Source organism: Cryptomeria japonica, chromosome 5 (genome assembly GCF_030272615.1).
Source record: "Cryptomeria japonica chromosome 5, Sugi_1.0, whole genome shotgun sequence".
Lineage (NCBI taxonomy): Eukaryota > Viridiplantae > Streptophyta > Pinopsida > Cupressales > Cupressaceae > Cryptomeria > Cryptomeria japonica.
Window position 1 is genome coordinate 908,406,728 of NC_081409.1, and position 16,307 is coordinate 908,423,034.

Sequence of the window (16,307 nt, forward strand, 5' to 3'; positions counted from 1 at the left end):
TCTAAACAACATCAATAAACTATAAAGCAATCAAATGAAAGAGACAAATTATTAATAAAAGATAATCATCAATATATCAGATATGATAACTAAATGTTCTAGTTGTTTGCATACACATTTTGATTGAATCTTGATCGTTATACCACAAGGCTTTGACTTACAACAGATACCTCTCAAGCCAAACAAGCTGACAAATAAATAGCATACACCCTAACAGAAAGATAAAAAAACTTTAATAGGCAAACTAGATTGAAAATATAGAATCAGAGAACACCTACCCCTCAGCAATTGCAGTCTTTCCAACACCAGGCTCGCCAATAATAACAGGATTATTTTTTGTTCTCCTTGAAAGAATCTGAATACATCGTCTAATCTCATCATCACGACCAATAACAGGATCAAGTTTCCCATGTCGGGCCATTTCTGTTAAATCCTTTCCATACTTTTCTAAAGCTTCGTATTTTCCCTCAGGATCTACAAATTAAACATTTGCTTGCTATTCAGATTCAGTCAACAGAAAGAGAGAATTCCCTCTTAAGCCCTCCATAATTCTCAGCTATGTTTTGCATCTTAGCTAGCCAATACTAATGAGAAGATCCTTATAGTTTAACTCAAAGATAATGAAAAACAATACTGCTCAATTTCAATTCTAGTAAACATCTTTTGTTGTTCAAAAGTGAACATTGTTATTATCTACAAAAGTATGCAAGAAAATATGATCAACAAAAATACAATTTCAATGTTAACATATAGCTTAAAGCCACTTCAACTAACTATTCCAATATTATTTTGGGAAGATCAATAATAATATAAACAAATATTAACAGTCCAACTGCTGTGGAATCACCACTTTTCAATATTGCTCTTATAAGGCAGTTGATATTGGAGTCCAAGGAGGTCAAAAGAGAGCTACAATGGTTATTGGAATATCATTCACTCAAAATATCTCCATGTGGCTCTCCAATTGCAATTGTGACAAAGAAAGGTGGGACATGGAGAATGTGCATTGGCTATAGGGTTTTGAAGCATATCAATATCAAATATAGACATCCTCATGGATAATGTAACATAAAAAGTAATTCACAGAATTATAATTGATCTGACTGCTGTCAAGAAAGGATGGATAACATATGCAAATCCATATTCAACACAACACAATGGCTTGTTTTTCCCGTAAGTGACAATGGTGAACGGTATTGTTATGCAAAATTATGAATAGAACTTGTTAAAAATTACAAGTAAATGTCATTGTGATCCAGGATTGTGTGAGGGAACAAGAAAAAGATGCACCATGGACTAAGCTGTTGGCACAAAAGGCCTAATTGATTTGGGCTCAAGTTTCAAAATGGAAATCAAATTACAACATCTAAGCATTACTTATAGAGAAAGACAACCTACAAAGTTCCTAAAACTGGTATACATTACATCTATGCATCAATGTATGTGCCACACCCAAAAATCTCATTCATCTAGACAATCGATTAAAGTCCTTCATAATCTCCAACAACATGTGATCTTGTGTGCATTTTAATACAGGTTTGCCATATCATTGTTTAAACATCTTTAATGAAAAATGATATTTCCCTGGCTGTAGAAAATACAGAAAAGTGCATACATTGTGTTTTCACACTGTAGGTTCAGCCTAAAGAAGAGCTAGTGACGTGCCTTCAAATTACAGTTACCAGCTCGAATAGGTATCCACGATTTTTAGCAGTTTAATTCTTTATATTTGCACAAAAAAAAAACCACTTCTGCCAGTATTTTGCTTAGCACATTATACTATGATATTATTCACTCCAAACTAGGTTATATTTACATAACTCAAGAAAAGCAAAAGATATGATAAGGATTTAAACATACTCTGGTCAGTGACCTTTTGATTCCCTCGCACAGCTTGCACAGCATCCTTCAAATCCTTTGCTGTAAGTTGAAGGTCCTTGTAAATTTGTTGTCCAAACCGTTTATCTTTTAGGAATGCTAGCACCATATGCTCCACCGATAAAAAATCATCTCCAAATTCCTTCTTGTGAACTCTAGCTTGATCTAGCAATGCAGTCAAATTTGGACTTACCAAAGGACCTGTAGTATCACCAAGTACCTATGCCCGGATAAAGGAGATCTCAGTATACTAAATACATCTAGTAACATATTTCTATCATCCAGATTCTGTACAGGCATACCTTTGGTTGCTGAGAAATAAATTGATCTGTAGCTTGAAGAATAGTTGTATTATCGATTCCAGCTTTGGTGAAAATCCTCCGTGCAAGTCCATTCTTTTGCTCAAGTAGAGATTTCATTAGATGTTCTGTTTCAACGACCTGTTGCTTGCTTAGCCTTGCTGCATCCACTGAACCTGCAAGGGCCTCCCATGCCATTTCCGTAAATTCTGATTGATCGATCTGAAAGTATCAATGCATGCTCATTAGAACTGAAATGAAAACATTGAAGAGAAGAAAACTGTTACATCAGAGAAAAGATCCATGTCCATCATATACCTTCTAGCCTTAGCTAACTATAAAGGAATTATGTCTTCTTTATGAAGAAGAAAGATTTTTTTTTAAAAGGATTATACAATCAGAAGATGAATTATCTTCATTGAGGAACATATTCAGCATCTCCCGACTTCTCTTACCTGTGAGGGAAAGTCAAAGGAACACCTCAACATAGTAGCCCAGCTGTTACATATTTCTCTGAAAAAATATTAAATGCATATAATATTTCCTGTATATTTTTACACAGTTAACTACTAATGAAGTGTTACAGATATTATTCACTTTTACACAATTAATTACTAATGAAGTGTTACAGATAACTACCTATCTACACCACCTCACTCAAGTTTTTACCAGAACAACTTCATTAATTGTTTCCTCAAAAAGTAGAGAACCAGTATCAAGCTTCGTTATATCATTGCATCACACGTTATTACCCAGTTCCTTGTGTTCCTCCTAAATGGTCCACAAAAGATAGCAGTGGTTCACTTGTTCTCCACTCTAACTTCCCCCTGTTATTTGTTTTACTGTTCAAAACATTTTCGTCTGGCACTGACCATGACAAGTCTTAAGAAAGTGAAATTCTAGTACTATATTCTTTTTGACAAATTCGTATCATATCACTTCAAAAAAATCTTAAAAAGGCAGCCATTTTCCTTGTGACCCAAGAGGCAAGGGTTTAGCCTATATTGCAAAAATGGTCCAATTTAACTTCTGAGCAGAAAAGTGACTTCCCACCTAAAACGCCTCAGCCCACACTAAAACAGAAACATTCCTCATGTACTGTAGCCTTACCCATGGTTTGCATCAGTGATACAAACTGGACTATGTATATTTTGAATTCAGTTCAGATGATGTCACCGAGTTTGTATGACGAAGGCAAATGATTCTCAAGTCTCAAAATAGTGTCAATCACTCTTAAAACAAAATTCAGTCAGGGCATGGAAAACCTTTCTTACCCAAACCAAACCCATCCACATAGAGGCAAGATAGATGCTTCCAATGTGTTCATATCTTTATTGATTTGTATCTCTATTCAATATTTGGTCCAGCAGTTAAATTTCTGTATAAATTCACCCTATGGGTATTGTTGTGATGTTATTACACATCACCCCATTGCAAATGAGGACCACCCTCCAGATTTTTGCCTTTTAGGGTTGTGTCGGGGTGTATTAGTTTTTGTGTCTCCAGTCTCTTGCCTGTGCAAAGTGTTTTGAAATGTCATCAAGTCAATATTTCAAATGTCTTGGCTAAGAAGAGCAAATAGGTCACCCCCCCAACAGTGCTACAGACAGTGTTGGTCTTCAGGTTGGTGCCAGCGTGGTTGGAAGGATATTCTAATGCTACAGATGTTTTCAGACAGGTTAATGGAGGAGAATGCAACTTTTTGGGTTGATTTCGGATATTTAGATAGTTTCTTTTTTGCTTTTTCTATTTTTAGAAGGTGTTATCTTTCGCACTAATTGATCAATTGGAGAAGTTTCTATTTTTAGAAAGTTTTTTTTTGCTTTTTTATTTTTAGAAAGTTGTTTTTTGCTTTTTCTATTTTTAGAAAATTCCAGTCTCAGAGATTACTATCTGTGGAAAGGTACCATGCAAAGAAATTCCTAAAGAAAGTGCACAAATTCCTGTTCCAAGCATGAACCCCGCCTGAGGTTAAATGGAAAAATCTACTTGGAGGTCGACTTTCCAAAGAGAAAATCCACCTAGAGGTCAATTTTCCCAAGTAGAGGCGAGCAAAATGTTTCTAAGTCCTTAAAAATTCCTTGTGAGGTAAAACCAATTCCATCATATTTTCCCTAAGAGTGGAGGTAAAATGAAGTTCCAAATAAAAACAATTCCCTTGAGGTTGAATTTTCCCAAGTTAAAAATCCACTTAAGAGGTCAAAACTCCACTTGGAGGTCAAATTTCCCAAGTTAAAAATCCACTTAGAGGTCGAAAATCCACTTTCAAGGTAAAATGAAGTTCCAAAGAGAAAAATTCAGTTGGAGGTCAAATTTCCCAAGTTAAAAATCCACTTGCAAGGTAAAATGAAGTTCCAAAGAGAAAAATCCACTTGGAGGTTGAAAATCCAAATGGAGGTCGAATTTCCCAAGTTAAAAATCCACTTGCAAGGTAAAATGAAGTTACAAAGAGAAAAATTCACTTGAAGGTTGAATTTTCCAAGTGAAGAAGTAATAGAAATGAAGTTGGAAAAATCCACTTGAAGGTTGAATTTCCAAAGAAGAATATCTACTTAAGGGTCGAATTTTCCAAGTGAAAAGGTTAAGTAGAATAAGATTATTTCCCTCATGAGGACAAATTGCCCATGTGGAAATAAGATTGCAAAGGTAAAATGAATTTCATAAGGACAAATCGTACCCTTTGAGCTTTTTTGCAAGTTGGTTGTTTTTTTAAAACAAATCTAAACCTTTAAAACAAGCTTTATTGCAAATCGACTATGAAAAGGATACCACAAGCTTTTTTCTTACAAATCGCCTATGAGGAGGGAGGAATAGAGAGTTCTATTGTTTTGTTTTGTTTTTTTAAAAAGGAAAAATCACATAAGCCGACCTCCTTGAGAGAAGACTTGCAAGCTTATAAAGAGGCTTAAAGAAGAGCGATTCAACCATTCAAACTCCATGATCAATTGTCTCTAAGGCAGAACCAGGATCACAACCATCAAGCCTGTGATTTTCAAAGGGAATTGTAAAAGTTCAGATCACAAATAAAAGGAAAGGAGAAGGGCTGATCAAAGAACATAGCCCTCATCGTTTGCAAGCAACGATTATCAAGGCATCCCCCCAGATTTTGGCAACCAGATTTCAGACTTAAAATCAGACCTTTGTTTAAATATTGAAAGTCAAGTTTTAAGATCTTGCTTTGTCATCATGTCTTTTCCAAAGCTAAGAATCAGATGTAAAATCAGAACTTAATTGATTTTAGAATTGATAGTTGATTCACCACTCTTTGCAGGACAAATTATTATTCAAAGATAACTGACTTCAAGCTTCATATAGGTACCATGTCTGCACCAAAGAATATGGGAAGAGGAATTAGGATCATGTCAAGGAGGTCCTTAAGGGATTTTATCCTGAATCCCAAATGTCATCCAAATGGAAGAAGGTTGGAGACACCAACCTTGAACAATTCAACATGGCTCAATACAAGAAAAGACTGTTTGGAACACATGATGAAATGCCCTCATCCATAGCAACCAACATGATCAAGTGCGGTTTTTGTGCCATGGGTTCAGGATAATATTGCCATGCTAACATTTTGCCTAGGATTGGAAAATAATATGGAAGTGGGTGCAAGCCTCCTTGAAATGGTATTTAATATCTATTGTGTTAATCAACCTGTTAGTTATAATTTTGTTGAGCACGTTGTTCAATCCATGCATGAACAATTTGTAAAGATTAAAAGAGGTTCCTCTAAGAAATTTAAGTTTACAACCTACCTGTGCCATCTTCTTCTAGTGAAATATAGTGGAACGTTCGAGTCCAACAAGCTTCAGATTCAAGTGTATAAGGATAATGAGGTGAGAACAGTGCATCCAATATATGAATGGACCACTAAGATAAGGATGCATGATAAGAGAGGGAACTACAAACATTTTGTAGGACATTTTTTGGCTCCAATGTAACTTGCAATTACAAACACTCCAATGCCTAGATTGCCCAAGTCTTGTAGAGATTGCATTCAATTGGGACCTAAAATACAATTGGCTGACTGGTACCTCATGGAAGAAAATATTGTGTTAAGGTTTTATGGATCAGGAGTAGAACCCTACAAACTTCCAATACATGTGACAGAGAGGGATTTTGCATTGGAATATGTGTGGCAGATGAAGAGTACAGATAAGTTGTACTTTTATGGTCAGCAAAAGAAGAGCATATTTCCTCATTACCTTTTTCATGTGGAGGGTACACATTTGAGAGAAAAGCATTTAGTGTGGTATATGAAACTTTGAAATTTTTTAATTTTGATATTGACACTTGCTGGCAATATGATCCATGCATCATCATTAAAGCAATGGTTGTGGCGAATAAGAACTCTGCAAGTAAAATCCAACATGAAAGTAAACCCTTCTTAGAAAAGTTGAAAAACAAGGATTTTTGGGATGAGGTAAAAAAAGTGATGGAGGAAACTGCTGCTGAGAAAAGTATTTCTCTAGAACAGTTGTCTGCACAAATTATGGCATTGCACACACAGAGAACAACAGAGCAAGAGATCCAAACCTAGAGGTCTGACAATTTTTACAAAAGAGCTGATATTCCATCTACTAGAAAAAGTATCCCAAAATCTCTATCAAAGGCTTGTTTAGAGGCAAACTGGAAACAAAACAAAATCAATGATTTTTGATTTGAGAAAGAATCTAGGTGAACCAAAAACTACTACAGATTTTGAAGATATCCCAAAGGATTCTGAGTTTAGCAAATTGTGGAATATAGAGAATCCCTCTGAAGCATATGATGATAGTGATAATGATAGAGATCATGATAGTGATAATGAGATACCTATTGATATGTTTTTTATGACAGCGCCTAACACAGAATAAAGTTGCCTAACGGTCACTTCACTCTCTCTTGATCAAAGTGTGATTGCATGCCACGATTGCAGGAAGTTCAAACAATCAACTCCAAGGTTCCTTTATTCTATGGACGTGACTCAATTGGCTAATGTGATTGCGGGTAATCCAAGGAGCCTTACGTTTGGATCGTTCTTTCACTTCTTTGCTGTGGCTGGAACTCCACCATCAGATATAGCGATTATGTGATGCTTTTGCTTTGAACGAACTAAAATGAACTGAAAATAAAGGGGAAAGGGTTTAGAAGGATCTAAATCTACTCCTAAGGGCAGTGATATCAACAGTTGATGCTTTGGTGGACAAATTCCAAATAAACCACGCTCTGCTTCGCCAAGATAAACTACAACTCCGCAAGAACTGGTGCAATCTTCTGTGGATGTTAGAGGATTTTCAAATCGAGAAAGTGCATTTGAATACCCAAAACGGCGCAATCCAAATGACTATCCACAATCGAACTTAGCACAAATTTAAGGGCTCGGACTAACTTTACACTGCAACTTACAATCAGCAAGATGCAAAAAGTGAGAACCATGGAAATTCATCGAACACCATAACATTTTTCATTGAAATCAAAGCACTATACTACTTCTAATCTAAGTGAGGAAGGCGAAATCATGCAAACTTTGAAAAAATAACTTAAGTGGACACCATCAAAGAACAATGTTTCACTGTTATTATCTCAAAACTTATCGCAACAATTTCATACAAGTCTCCCTCCTGTTACAAATCAAGGGGCTCACCGCCTTATATAGGCTTCTAGCCTTGGCTACATGCAAAACCCTAATTGGGGTTTTCCCCAAAAGATTCTCCACTCAAGATGCAACAAGGTGGGAATCAACAATTAATACCCATGAAACCCATATACAATCAATTCAAATAAGCCCAAAAATGGCATCCATTCGTGCATTAAATGCACTCCATTACATCAAATTTGCCCAACATACAATGAATATTCCCCATGCAGAAATAAATGCCGATCATTTCTTTATGTGACGACAACATGCGGAAGAAATCTGTCATAAAACCATAAATATGGCGGCTGCATGCAAAAGATTCTTCATGAACTCAACATGCATTGATTGGGCCGCCGCTTAGTCAAAATATTCCACCAATAAATGCGCCGCCACTATGCCTTCACGTGATGGCTGCATGCTCCATTGACTCAACATGCACTGACCCAACTACCACTTGGCGAGAAACCCAGAGAGAGAACTTCAGGAGAGAAGAATTTTATCCATGAAGAGTTTTTTTGAAGTTTTTTGAACTTTCCTTGCTTTGGAGGAGATTGTCAACAATTTTCCACCATCTCCTATTTTTTAGGGATCTTCCACAAAATTAGGGTTTTGGTTGAGGAGAGGAAATTCTCTTACGAATCCAAATCTGCAAAAATTTTGAAATTCAAACGAGGTTTGGTGTCTAAAAATGGATTTTTCTAAAAAAAATCCGAAGGGGATTTTTGCTTTTCCATTCCTCCTTGACCCCTGGATTTTCATGCCTTAGACAATTTCTCTTCATTCTTTGACTTGAACATTGAATCCAACTTGGTGAAGGAATTTCATTATTTCCATGCCTTAGAAAATTTCTCTTCAACTTCCTGACTGGGCATGGAATTTTGACTTTGATGGAGGAAATTCATCCTTTCCATGCTCTTCCTTAATACCATGACTTGGGCACCTACCTTTGGACTTGGGTAATGATTCTGCATTGGTAAGGAATTTTGTGATTTTGAAGTTTTCGATGACCACAAGTTTTAGCACCCTAGTACCTTCCTTAGGCGCAATTCTAACTTTGTGTGGAATTTCTTTCATCTCGGATTTTCCTTGATGCCCCTTGTTTAGCACCTTGATCAAGACATGGGTGCAATTTTTCATAAGGGATGGAATTCATGACCTCCACCATTTTCCATGCATCACCAATTTTGGCACCCTATCCAAGACTAGGGCACCATTTTGCCTTTGGGAGGGATTTTCATACTTTTGATGAATTCCATGATGGTTTGATTTTGGCGCCCACCTAACTACCCTGGGCATTTAAGTACGAGTGGCATTTCAATATGTCTTTTTTCTTTCTTATACTTTAAGTTATATTTCATGTATATATTGGCAGGATGTTTGAGAGTGGTTTCAGATCTCTAGGAATTATAATGCAAATTCTAGGTTTTAGAAGATCTTTTAAATTTTCAAACTTAGTCAAATTTCAGGCCATTTCCGGATTAGGATGACATTTGTGGATTGATGTGAATTTCCAAACTTAAATGATTTTGCATGCTTTCACTTCTGGAATAGGAGTTCCATACTTAACCATTTTTTTTTATCCAACTTGTTTGCCTTCTGACTCTTCCGCATTTAGAAATGATCTTCAGGAACGTTCAATCTTCAGCGTCTTCAAGGATGAACCTACTAAAATAGATTTTCCCAAATAGTTAGTGTTTCAAAATGTTAAGGTTTGGACAAGACAGATCAGGAAAGCACTTACTCAAAATAGAAACTTACTAAAAATAGAAATTACGAAAAATAGTAAGTTACCAAAACCAAAAGACCGAGAGGGCCTAAAAAAGTAGGGGTCCCCATTTGCAATGGGGCGATGTGTGAAAACGTCACAACAATACCCTCAGGTCAAACTCCAACAACTGTTACAGAATCTACAAAAACATCTATTTTGAGAGACCATGCTAGAAAAATATTCTTCAGGGGGCATCCATAATGGAAAAATTGGGTTATCAAGGTGGTGGTCTGGGGTCCAAAGGACAAGGCCCTTGGACGCCACTGGAGGTAGAGTTACCAAGAAAAGGTGCATATCGTCGAGGCATTGGAGTTGAATCCACAAAGAAAGGTGATAATTATAAACTTGAACATCGTTTTGTTATAGCTTCAAATCCCGACTCTCAAATTCAATCACAACCAAAACATGGTGGAGAATCAAGTGCTACTACCACTGGTGGGGATGGTATGGGTACTAGTACTAGTTGTGGTCAACAAGTGCAAGGACAAAAAGACAGTTGGAAGAGGCAACAGTAGAAGATAATATACAAAATCCCAGTGATCAAGGCATGTTGAAGAAGCAAAAGCTTATGACAACAATGGCGAGCATCAGTACAACTCCAACTACATCAAGTTCCACCGTGAAGGTATTGTTTCCAGCTCCAGAACAAGCCCCTAACCCTCAAACGAGTCTGATAACCCCAAGTTTAAGTCAAAGTGGGACAAGATTAGGAATGGGTTTTGCATCTTTTGCTAGACCTCACAATGAATTGGTTAGAGCCACAAGCATAGGTGGAGGTGTCTACATCACTACAAGTGCTATTTCACCATTCAAACATTCAACTGCGTCAGCAACCCCAGATTTTAATTACAATAATTTTGTTCATCAATTTAGAGAGAAAGCAAAAATAAATATAGAAAAAAGGAAGTTAATGATGAGGGTTGCAAGTAATACAGTTGTAGAGGAATAACCAAAACCTGCAATGAACAGGGTATTTCCCACATATGACCCAAATAAAGAAATAGAGTACATGGTTGTTGTGCCCCCAATTCCAAATCAAAATAAACCAAAGAATCAGATTGATCCCTCCCAATTTCACATTAGCACCATCCAAATGGATTTCTCAGGAGTTAAGAATGTGGACAAAATTAATGTGTCAAGAAAGACCAACGAAGTGGTGTACACATCATTGCTCAAGCGAGAGAGAGAGAGAAATTAGTTGGAAAGACAAATACAAAAGTTACAAAGAGACCTAGAAAATGAGAAAGCAAAGAGGAAAGCTACAGAGAACAATAGCAGTGAATTACAAAAAAGGATAAAAAAAATGCCTTTAAATCTACAAGAGCAGAGAACGAACAGTCAGAGGTGGAACTGAATGAACTGAAGAAAAGCTTATAGCTGAAAGCATTGAAAAATTTGAAAGTGAAAGAGCCTCTTCAGTACAATTATACAAAAATTTGGAGAACGTCGCCACCTCAACAAAAAATTTACAAGACCAAGTGAACAGAAAGAAGGAAAGAGCAAATCGATGGGAAGAAAAAGTAGAGGAAGAAAGAAAACAATGAAAGACTGACACAAGAGTTGCAGAAGGCATACAATGATATTAACTCTCTCAAAGACAAATTGAGCGGATCTTGGAAACAAACAATGAAGTTTATAAAACAAAAGATTTGGGAGCAAATAATGCAAAAGGCTGACCGATTGTGTCAATTCTTTGAATTGATTGGAAATATTAGTGTACATTATGTGAAGCTGACTGAATACATTGCTCAGAATAGAAAGTTGATTTTAAGAGAGAAAATTGCAAATCCAATTTTGCAAACAATCTACAAATCCAATGACAAATATTTGGCATCCAAGGGAATTCACGACCGCATTGATGCCTCAATAAAGGCTTCATCTGTCATTCAAAAATGTAAGAAACTACGGGAATCACAGGAATGTTTGGATAACGCTGCAAAAAAGATGAAGAAGCCACATGAAAAGGTGCAAAGATTGACAGAACTTGGTTTGCCGATGAGTTTTGATACTACACAGCAATACATTGGAGATGCTACTTTCAAAAGTAAGATGGAGGAGAAAATGAAGCTTGATTTGGACATGTTTCCTAAGGACACAAATGAGGCTAACTTTCTAGCCATGGCCAAACCATTGATAACCTTGAATGCAGCTTTGGAAAAAACATTGATGTCAACTTCCACTTCCAATTATGAATTGCTGACAAATTTGCAAGTCACTTACTATATGCTAGAACAATTTGGACTTCAATCAAATGGAGAGTGGAGCATGCTATAGAAGCTCATGCAATGATTTCATAATATGTATTGTATAATTTGTATTCCCAAATACGTTCAGGCTTTCTGATTTACTTTGTTTATAATTCCAAGAATATTGTAATTTGTCATGCTTGAATTAACTTTGTTTTATGATTCCATGAATGTTTTGTCGTGGCTTGAATTAACTCTGTTTTATTTATTGTTTTAATTCTGGAAAGGTCCTTAGATCTAAATCACAGTGGAAGGAGACCTTAGTGTTGGGACATTTTTGAAAAAATTTGCCATATGGTTTGGGGTTAATCTTCTGTGTTTTAAAAGGTTTAAGCCTAAAACCCTAAACCCTAGGTCCTTGCCACACTACATTCTCTTTTTGATCTATTTCAGCGGTGACCCTCGACAGCTGGTTTCCGGTGTCCTAAGTTATCCATTGAGGCCCATTATGTCGTCCTATGACCAGCCCATTGTGTTAGCCATCTGGTTCCCCTCTCTTTCTTTTTTTGTTTAACTGTCCTTCATCTTCGATCAGATCTACGACCAGTGTTTGCATGCAGTTGCGTGATTAGATTAATGGGCTGGCAAATGTTAACTCCGCAACCCCGTCGCTTACGTGGTAGATGGGACCTGCTCAAGCTCGCTGTACATATATGTGGACCAATCAACAAGTGTCACATGGAGGGCAGATTGAGATGGTGGAAAGGTGGGCCCGACATGGTCACGTCCTTTGCAGTTTACTAAGCGATTAGTTTGGCAAAGATCAACGGCCAGAAGTGATTGCGCGACTGTGCAACTAATCAAAGATGCATCCAAAGTTTAATTTTGCAATGTCGCTGCAGATGTGGCATGTGAGACTCGTGAAGGTTGACGGTAAATGTCTTGACTAATAAGACAAGAACATATAGACAACTAAGCCACACAATAAGAGCGTGGGACCTATGCCCCCGTTTTCTAAGTGCGATAAAGGGAGACACTTTCACAGGAGATCTACGACTGAGATTGTAGCGTGATTGCGCGATTGGGATAAGGTGCACGGCCAAGCTAACTCTGCAATGCCAACATTGCCAAGGAGGCTTAAGAGGTAACATGAAATAAAAAATATTAAATCTACTATGTGCCCCAACGTTCAAATACAAATTACAACCATTACCTCCCGCATCACACCTACATACGTGCCCCTAGTAAATGAATCAATTTTGCTCGTTATGATCTGGATTTCTCTGCTCTATTAATACCAATCTCCCTCTAATTCGTATTTATAGTGCTTTGCATATTCTGAAAATCGTTTTGTGCTTTTTGCTATCATAATTAGGGTTTTTAAGAAGCGATTGTTGTCTGCAATTTCATTACACTCCTGCTAGCTTTTGACCTCCTCTGCATAATTCCAGATTGTTCATTATTATGTGAATGTCATAGGATTTAATTGGAGCCAAATTATATAAGCTTCTCATTTTTGTTAGTCTACAGAACCCTAACCCTAGGAATGGCAAAGTCTTCTAATTTGGGGAAGAGAAAGTTCTCTGAAGAAATAATTGCACAACTCCCTAGATCATCATAAACACAAAAGAGATCCAAGCCTGGGTCCCGACTAGATGAATTCATCATTGATCACTCTGTTGGGATCAGGGATGCATTGATTCTACCATTAGGTTTCAATCTCTAGAGGAGAGGCTACAACAAGAAGGAGAGAGTTCCAATGTCCAACATATGGAATTGCGATCTGGCAAAACTTGTGGTGCCAAATGTCTATGTGAATACTGAATTGATTGCTGCAAATTACAAGCCAAATACTAGAGAGATTGTGTCTAGTGAAGGTGGCAGGTTAATAGAGATCACCAGAGATGTTATCAACAAAGTGTTCATGCTCAACCCTAACACAGATTGGGTTATTGATCCGCAAGAGCTAGATATGGAGTATAAGAAAAATGAGCTCTTGTATAGAAGAAGATTGGCACCATTCAGACCTCCACACATAAAGGGAGATGATAGAAAGTTGACATCAAAGCAGACTGTCCCTTACAACATAGGCCTATTTATCAATTACTTTTTGGATACATACTATGCTTTATGTCAAGTCTGTGCTGCAGATGCAAAGGACCTAATTCCAAACTGGATGTTGATGGTTTGTATGGATATCCAAAGCAGGGATATCAATAGGCCTTTCGACTATGCTTCTGTGGTAGCTCAGGGTTTGCATAATGCCTTGTGTGATTTCAAAATGGGCAAATCAAAAATTTTCAGGTATTACTCTCTCTTGATGCATATACTTTTGTACAAAGGTCTTAAGGTATGGCATCCTAATTTGCATATTGTAACCATGGCTAAAGGAGAGAAGCTTCCGGTTCAGGAATGGACCTATATTTAGGACTCACATATGAATGAGTCAAACTATTTGGTTTTTGAAAATTTATTTGTGAGAAAGCTTTTGAGTATTTTGCAGAAGTTAGGTGGGGTCTAAGCCCAACGGCTAAGGAATTTCTCTAACCCAAAGCCCTTAAGCTTGAGTTAGGTATCACCCACAATGGGGGATCTTGGTTCTACTTTAAGGACCACACAATCATAAGGGTTTTTGGTAGTCATGTTACTCTTAGGATTTTGCCTATTACTATTCAGGATAGGGTGGCCTTTTTAAAAATCATGCATCAATTAAATGAGGCTGATAAGTCTTTGATGTCAAGGTCACACAAGAAAGGATCAATGATCCCATCACAAGTTGTGATTGGGATGTATCACTTTTTAAATAGGAAAGCATATGATATCTTGGATTTTATGTTGAACAAGTATAGACTTCCCCGAGCTAGATATAGGTTTTATGACTCTGAATGGTTTGTCAAAAAGCTTGGGAAGGCTAAAACACTAGAGCATCAATGGGATGAGGAAGATGAGAGACCCGGCTTGGATGTTATACCCCCAATGCAGGTATAGAGGAGGAAAAGCCAAGATCCCTTCAGTCAATTGGCTCTCCAATTGGCCCTGCTTCCCCTCCCCTGAGCCCTCAAGAACCTCCATCCACATCTGCTCTTGATCTAGAATCATCACACCCTTTCCCCTCACAAAGATTGCTTGCAGAAGCTGCCATGAAGAGACCCATGAGTGCACCATCTTCGAGTGGTTCTGTTTTTCAAGTTCGAGAGAGCCCTAGAGCTGTCATTCCCTTGCATATATTGTCTCCAGGAAGAGAAATCTCTTTCCACTCATATCAAGGTTTTGAATTCCAAGGGGAAGAGCCCTTACCTCCTCATAGATTTGATACAAGGACAAAGGTTACCATTCAAAATCCTCCTAAAGAGTGAGCCCTTGATGCTTTTAAACTTGGGGGAGATCTCAGTGAAGATGTGAGATTGAATGTTTGTGAACAATTCATGGGCGATGATGATTTCATAAATACCAAGGAATTCAAGCATTTTGTTATAAGAAATTTGACACATGAAATGGAAAAGAGCAGAGGTATTAACTTTGATAATTTGGGGAATGAAGAAAGATTGAAAATGAAAGATGCGGTCCTAAGAGCTGCAAAGGAACAATTTGCTGCTATGACCCCAAAGATAGGAAGGCAGATTGTAAAGAGGAGCGGGGTACTCCTTTTGGAAGGATGGGATATCTCTTCTGCTATTGTTTTTGATGAATTGAGGAGACATGACATAGATCTAAACTCAATGGATCCAATGTAGAGAGAGGAAGTACTTTCAGGAGCACTATTTAATGGTCCTCTTGATCAACTAGTTATTTGGTGTCTGCATAGATTCATAAAAAGGCCTAGTATGAGCTATGAAGTTGATCAATTATTTGGGGGTTTGTTAGTCAAAAGAGTGGCTAACACTTCCATTACAAAGGCAACGTGCCTCAAACTAAATGTGGCAAAATTTACTCATAAGGTGGCTTTGAAGACAAATGAAGAGCTCACAATTTTGAGAGAGAAGGTGACTGCTTTGTAAAAACAATTGAGAGCAGGACCAACATTCACACCTTCGGGCAAGATTGAGTATGCATCTGATGAAGATATGGGATTAAGGAATGATCTGGCTCAAGTTAGATTGGAGATAGTCAGTTTGAGTAATGAAAGGGATGTGCTAAAGATGGATGCTTTGCAGATGGAGAGAAGAATAAAGATAGACATGGCAAAATCATTGTTGGAATCAAAGATCAATGAAATTTTGAACCATCCTGATGCAGCATGGGATGAGCAAAGGGAGTTGCTAAGGTTTTCTCAAGAACATTTGAGATGGCAACGTTTCATGGCTTGCTCGTTATCTCATATGAGCAAGACAATTGCAGTGTTGGAGATTTCATTGATTAAGCCTCTCCCAAATTTCTTACATGACATGATCAAAAGTTTTAAAACCAGGTTTGAGATGTTATAGCAGCTCTTTATTATTCACAGGATGTATACACAGAAAATTAGTGGTGAACTAAGAGTCTTTTATGTTTAGTCGCCAGCCACATGCCTACTCTATTTGACAAAGAAGGAAGCAGAACAGAAGGAGAAAAGGTCC

The 16,307-nt window shown here is 37.4% G+C and overlaps 1 protein-coding gene across 1 annotated transcript in view; it reads right to left on the bottom strand.

Annotated features, from left to right (window-relative positions):
- Positions 1-16,307, bottom strand: part of LOC131066210 (chaperone protein ClpB3, mitochondrial) — a 59,667-nt gene that overhangs the window by 27,609 nt on the left and 15,751 nt on the right. The window contains exons 2-4 of the mRNA XM_058000907.2: positions 2,181-2,399; positions 1,861-2,098; positions 279-474 (exon numbers count right to left, since the gene is read on the bottom strand). Of these exons, the coding sequence (XP_057856890.2) occupies positions 279-474; positions 1,861-2,098; positions 2,181-2,399 (653 nt within the window). The remainder of the gene's footprint in view (positions 1-278; positions 475-1,860; positions 2,099-2,180; positions 2,400-16,307) is intronic.